The sequence below is a fragment of the Herpailurus yagouaroundi genome, unplaced genomic scaffold (genome assembly GCF_014898765.1).
Source record: "Herpailurus yagouaroundi ecotype Mexico unplaced genomic scaffold, PumYag 249, whole genome shotgun sequence".
Lineage (NCBI taxonomy): Eukaryota > Metazoa > Chordata > Mammalia > Carnivora > Felidae > Herpailurus > Herpailurus yagouaroundi.
In genome coordinates this window covers 323,669-330,272 of record NW_024412466.1, presented here as the reverse complement: position 1 = coordinate 330,272, position 6,604 = coordinate 323,669, and the positions used below count along the sequence as shown (strand labels likewise).

The 6,604-nt window shown below is 63.4% G+C and overlaps 1 protein-coding gene across 1 annotated transcript in view; it reads left to right on the top strand.

The window, feature by feature from the left end:
* Positions 1–6,034, top strand: part of TPRN (taperin) — an 8,352-nt gene extending 2,318 nt beyond the window's left edge. Inside the window, exons 2-4 of the mRNA XM_040460196.1 lie at positions 5,006–5,243; positions 5,323–5,429; positions 5,537–6,034. Coding sequence (XP_040316130.1) covers positions 5,006–5,243; positions 5,323–5,429; positions 5,537–5,599 — 408 coding nt within the window. The 3' untranslated portion in view covers positions 5,600–6,034. The remainder of the gene's footprint in view (positions 1–5,005; positions 5,244–5,322; positions 5,430–5,536) is intronic.
* The last annotated feature ends 570 nt before the right edge of the window (positions 6,035–6,604 follow it).

Sequence of the window (6,604 nt, the reverse complement as noted above, 5' to 3'; positions counted from 1 at the left end):
CCCCCCTCTCAGCTCCGCAGAAGGGAGGCTGCCCTGGTGCTCAGCAGGACCAGGCTTCATGCAAGTGTTTATTGAACTCCTATAGTGTGTGTGCCAGGGCCGGGGTGTGTTGCTAGGAGCAGTGTAGACTCTCCCTCTCATGGGGGAGGACAGGCCTCAGACAGAGAGACCCAGGTGCAAGACCAGGAGCCCTGCTGGAGCCTCAGTCCCCAGCTGCTCAGCGACCCGGAACCCTCTGGGCACAAAAAAAAAAAAAAAAAAAAAAAAAAGTTCCTCAGATTCTTCCTGGTCGTTCCAGCACCTGTGTCTGGCCCTGGGGCAAATTCCAAGGCCAGCCCCACATGACCCCCCTCAGCAGGCATGGGGCAGACGTGTCTTCCCCTGGAACCGAGATGGTGCCTGGCAAGCTTCTGTGTCGGCCAGTGGTATCTCCAGGCTCACCCTTGAAGCTACTTCCGCCATTGGCCTCACTTGCCTTGGGCGATGGGGGTGGTGATGTGCCTTATGTCCACGGAAGCACCCCCCTCCCCACCGATGCCTGCTGGTCGTCCAATCACATAAGCCACCTCCTCCTCCCTCTGACATGAGTTGGACTTGTCTTCCTCCGTGATCACACCCTGCTCCTTGGGTGAGGGCATCGGTGCTCCTGCCGTCTCCATCTGCTGAGACAGGCATCCACACCCAACTCCCTTCGTACTTCCGGAGGGCCCGTCCTGCCTGCCTGACCTTGACTCACCCTCTCTTCAGTGCCACAGCTCTCCCACCCTCCCTCCTACCCTTAGACACAGTCATCGACCCCACCTCCAGGCTCTAAACCACCCCTCCCCCTCGTTCCTGCTTCCTGACCTTTGACCCTACACTCTAGGAGGCAGTACCTTTCCATTCTGGCCCCAAGAAGTGGAGGTGATAACAGTTCCCCACTTTGTAGATGGGGAACCTGAGGGTGGCAGGAGGTTGTGGAGCTTGTGGGGCAGGAATTGAGTGCTGGTTTCTGCTTCTAGAGCCTCGCTCATCTGGCCCCAGCTGGGGAAAGAGCTGTGGGGGTCCTGTGTGGTAGGGCTGGGGTGAGAAGGGCGGGAGGAAGTGCTGGGAGGAAGCAGGTCCTGGCCTGGTCTCCATGCCAGCCTGAGGGAGTTGGGGGTCCAGATGGATGATGCCTGGCAAGCCGAGTGGCCTCACCAGGGCCCTGCCAGAGCAGCGTGACTACTGGAGGTGACTCCTCCTTGTGGGCACTGCCCCACCCCCGCGCCAGCTGCCCGGCAGGAAGAGCCAGAGCTCCTGTTGAGTGGGACAGAGGTGTGGGGCTGCCCGGTCCTTCGGGGCAGTCCGCTGGCTCGGGCCGTCCCCTGTGTCTCGTCCGTTCCCTGGTGGTCCTCCGGCCATCCCTCCAGGCCCTGGGCTGCGGGACCTCGCCCTCACCTGTACCACTCCAGCCAGCTTGTGGTTTGGGCCCTTGTCCAGTTTGCCTCCATCCTGACTAGGGACTTAGTGGACTGGAGGTTAGTGGGACCTTGGGGCCCTCTGGCTGACCCGGGTAGTGCTGGGAGGTACTGGGGTCTTCCAGGGGGCAGGTGAGGTATGGCTCTGCAGGGGGACTGTCAGGACAGCCTGCCCTTGAGCTGGCAGGTGCGTGTAGGGTGTTGTGACCTTGCTGGGCCTTGGAGGGCTATAGCCCTGTCTTGGTGGTGGGGGCACCCAGCCTGCCATTGTGCCTGGGAGGCCTGCCGGGGATTGGGGGGGCGTCTCTACTTGATTGTCTCTTGGCAGAATTGCTGATGCCCTACCTGTCCCTCCCTTAATGGCCAAGCAGGGACTGGCTGCTGGGGGGCAGCGTGACCATGCCCCCTCTCTCACCTCTGCCCCAGCCCCCAGGCTGTGCTGCCGAGTGGGACTGTCCAGCTGCTCTCCACACCTGCCTCCCTCGGGGTTGGTGGGCTGGTGCTCAGGGCCTCGCCCCTTTGTGAGGTGCCACCTGGCCAGGTTCCTGCTTTTCTGGCGGCTCCTTCCCCTCACCTTTGCCCTCCTCCCCTCCTTACCCTCTGGTTCTCTGCCCAGCCTAAGTGTGTCAGTGTCCCCAGGGCTCAATCTATGACACCCTAGGCCATCTGCCCTCACTTAGGGAGTAACTGCCACCCAGACACCCCAGTCTTGTTGGCCGGGGCTTGGCCCTCAGCCTCGCTCCAGTCCCCAGACCTGTGGTGCGGCTGCCCCAGTCACCTGCTTCCCTGCCGGTGTGGAACGCTGTGCCCGCCACCACCGATGTGTCATGGCTGTGTCCCCTCTGCCCTCCTTCCCCCGCTTCCTACCTGTCCCCCCGCCCCCCCGCCCCAGCTCTTCCTGTAGGCACCCACCCTTCATGTTCTTCCTACAGCCCAGGTGCCACTGGGCAGGCCTGGACCCTGCTTCACTCAGCTTCCCCACCGCCAGAGGGTCCGCCTTGGGCTGGGGCATCCGGAAGCAGTGTGGGAGCTTTGGCAGAGACTGTGTGGGGTGGTCCCGTTGTCCCCGAGAACGCAGACTGAGTGGGGGATGGGAGGAGGCAGGCGTGTGCCAGGGAGTGAGGACAGGGCGGGTGCTCACCCCCAGCAGGGGGACTGGTTGAACCCGGCTCCCCGACCAGAGTCCAGGGTGGACGCCCTTCGGTAACCCCGAGCTGGGTGTGCACAGGTAGGGCAGGGTGAGGGGGACAAAGGGCCTGTGAGAGCTGGAAGGTGGGCCGACCCAGGACCCACCTGCCGACTGCACTTGGCACAGAGGGCAAAGTCCCCAAGAGCCAGGTGCGTGCAAGTGCCAGCCCCTGGCCACGCCCGGCCCATCTGCCTGGGGTCTGGAGGCTGGCCCTCCCCAGCAGCATTTGTCACAGGGTGTCTTGTGATTCAGAGACCTGCACCCACAAGGAGGCCTGTGAGCCCCACCAGGCCATGGAGTGTGGAGACTGAAGGGAGGCGGATGTGACCCAAGCCCTGGGCCCCAGCTGGGCGCAGACAGTGGCCTGTGAGCGCCGCCCCGCCCCTGCCCGGCCAGGCTGTGCCAGGCTCAGTGCCTGTGCGAGCCCAGCCCCCTCAGTCTCCCTGCTAGGAGCTGGTCATGTGGACTAATGAGGGCACGCTAATCCGGCCGGGCCCTGGCAGCCAGCCCTTCCTGTGTCTTCGGTGGTGGGGGATGGGCCTGGAGGGCTCAGGGTCGTTGGGGACAATGCTGTGTACCCAGGGGTGACTGGACGCCCTGGTCACTGTGGGGCCTTGGGTCAGGGGCAGGCCCCTGGGTTAGGCCTCTGTCTTGCTAGGCTTGGGGCGGGGGTGGCAGCTGGAGGGTTGGGTGGGGCCTGCTGTGGGGACCAGGCAGATTGAGGAACAGTGTGCCTTCCAGCCACGGGAGCAAGTATCTCTTGGTTTTGCCTGACTTGGGTGATCCGCGCTCATCTGCTCTTGTCCCCGACTGTTCGTTTGTGCCGCTGGCTGGGGCAAAGCCGACTGGGCCTGCGCCTGAGATTCGCCCAGCAGGTCTGTGTGTGAACCACACTGAGACGGAAAGCACGCGAGCTGGGGGTGCCGGTGGCTGTGTGGGGCTGTGTGTGCGCGTGTGGCTGTGGGAGGGGGCGGCTGGAGCATGTGCCCTTGTTTGGGGACACTCGCTCAGCCTGGCATTGCCCCCTGAGGCCAGTGCCGGGGCCCCCTCCACTGCCCAGGCTGCGAGTCCAGCTTTCCTGTGAGGCCCCTGCATGTCCTGCTGTCGCTGGGCCCCATGGTTCTTTGCCTGGGGGCCCAGCTCCTGCCTCCGGCTCCTTCCAGGGGAGGAGGGGAACTTGAGCTGGCTGCTGGAGTCTTGTGCTCAGGAGTTTAATGTTTCGGGCTCCTGCAGGGCCGCTCCCATCTGCTGCAGGCTGGTGCCTCTCGTATTCGTTACCAACCTGCTGGGCCTGGCCGAACCCTGCTGAGCAAGTCTGGTGGGCCTGTGGCTTTAGTGGGGAGTGGAGTCCTGGGTCAGGGAGTGCGAGGGTCCATCTGCCATCCTGCTTGCGCCTCGCTTCCTCTCCACACCAGCAGCCTCGTCTGCACTCTGAGGCCGTTGGGAGAAAAGAGGATTTGCTCAGGCATGAAATTCTGCAGCCTGCAGAGTGGGCAGGGTAGACAAGGGCCAAGTGGACAGCCCAGGTGGGAGGAAAGGGTCAGCGCGACCCCGACTTGGGTGCAGTTTTGGTCTAATTCTGACTTGGTCTGTAAAATGGGGTGATGGCATTTGGTGTCGCCCCCCTGGGGTTTGGCATATGCCAGCCACCCTGCTTTGTCACCTCATGGACACCCCGGGGGCCTGGCCTTAGGTGTGTGCCCCGTCCTGCCCAGCAGCACTGGTCCATGCTGAGCTGTGCAGGAAGCGTCATTCGGGTGCCCAGCAAGCCAGGATGTGAACTCGGTCCTGGAGAGAGACCCCAGCCAACAACACACTGCTGGTGACTGAGGAGGTCGGGCACCCGAGTAGGTGGGCCCCCCGAGTGCCGTCTCACTTAGACCCTGCTCCTGCCATCGAGCCTCTAGGTGGCTGGTGCTCCCCTGCGAAGGCAGCCCTTCAACCCTAGGAGCTGCCATAGAAGTTTCTAGAGACACTGAGACTTTGGGCTCCTGGTGCTGGCTAAGGTCTGGTCCCTGGGCAGGGTTGGTTACCCGAGGTGATGTGACCCTGGGCCTGGGGGGAGAAGGGGATGGGTGGGGTCTGGGAGGCAGGTGTTTGGACACACTGGCCCCGGGTTGCATGGGCAGTCAGAACAACCTTCCTGGGGTCCTTGGGGCCCGGGCCAGCAGGGTGCCGGTAAAGGAGGGGTCTCCGATGAGGGGCAGCCCCCCCCCCCCACCTTGCAGTTCTGAAGGGTTGATGGCATGTTCTGCTACCTGCCCGGGGCCGCCAACCTCTACCGTGCCTCCGGGGTCACTGTGCCCGGCTCAGCCTGGCTGGAGTAACCCCTGGTAGCCAGGCAGCAGAGCCCTGCTGATGTACCTCCTGTCCTTAGATGAAGATCTCCTTCAATGACAAGCGCCTGCAGACCACATTTGAGTACCCTCCTGAGAGCTCGCTGGTACAGGAGGAGGAGGCTGAGGCCCAGGAGGAGGACGGGGAGGAGGAAGAGGAGGAGGAGGAGTCCAGCTCAGATGGGGTGGTGGAGAAGCCCTTCTCGCTGTTCCTGCCCCGAGCCACTTTTGTGAACAGCGTGGGGCCCGAGAGCCCTCACCTGCCGGACGGCAGCTCAGGTGAGTGCCCACGTGTGGGAATGGGCGGCCCAGTGGGTAGCTGGGCCACACGTCCACACGTGTGCCTCTTGGCCCACAGGCTTGTCCGCATACACTCCAAAACACTCTGTGGCCTTCAGTAAATGGCAGGAACAGACGCTGGAGCAGGCTCCGAGTGAGGTGGAGCCCACACCCAAGGAGGTCATGGTGAGCAGGGGTGCGGCTGGGAGGGCCAACACCCAAGGCCTGGGGTGGGGGGTGTCTCTAATGCCTGGATGAGTCCCATTGGCTCCCTCTCTGTCCCTCTCTCTCAGCTCACCCCTGCCAGTCAGAACGACCTCTCAGACTTCCGAAGCGAGCCAGCCCTCTATTTCTGACCCCAGCCCTGCCAGGATGGCCAAGGCTGAGCCCTGGGAGCCGGGCAGTGCCCAGAAGCCCGCCCTCGCTCTGCACCCCCCACCTCTCACTGCCCTGTTGGGCTCTGCCCTGCCATATCCCACCCTCCCTTCCTGGGGTTGGCCTGAGCCTAGGGCGCCGGGGTCTCCTGCTTCCCTCGAGGCCGAGTCTCACTCTGCAGCCCTGGTTTGGGGGCACTGCCTGTGGAGGATGGACAGGGTCCCGCTGGACACCATGCCAGCAGGTGTCTGGTGCATGTGTGAAGGGCTAGGTCGGCTGCCTGTCCTCTGTGGGACTTCCAGCCCTTCCCAGCCCACACCCCCCAACTGCAGACCTCAACTCGCCCTGTTTGTGATGAATGGCAAGTTTTTTCTTGCCTCTAATGATGGATTCAATAAATACCACTGGACAAGGCCTCCTCTGCCTTCCCTGTGTGGTCCTTGGCCAAAGAAGCAGGGAGCAGGGGTGGGGTCTGTGGGGCTCCATCGAGGCCCTGGCAGCGAGGAGGAAGGTACAGCGGGAGCCCAGCCGGGACATCTGTGCCTGGGTATGGGGTAGTCCTGTGTGGCACCCCCACACGTTGCTGTCTGGCGGTCCAGGCGTTCGCTCCCGTAGCCCCGCCTGCCCTGCTTCCCCTCCCAGCCACCCCCTTGGGGGAAGAGGGACCCCCGTGAGCACTTCTGGTCTCTGGGCTGACACAGTGGGAGCTGTAGGGGGAGGAGCACTTTGGGCTTGCTCTCTGGGGTCTGGTACTCTGGCTGGACCAGAGCCGTTTTTAAGGCCAAGCGCCTGGGAGGGGACGAGGAGCGGGCGGAACCTCAGGGATATCGCCTCCTGTGTGGCTTGGAAAGCCACCTGACCCACAGGAGCCTGCAGCAAGGCTGTAGGAGGCAGACCACTTCCCTGGAGTCAGTGCTAACGGCCGGCAGGAAAACCCAGCAGAATCCAAAAGGCAACAGGAGACACAGAACTGCCTGCTCAGCTTG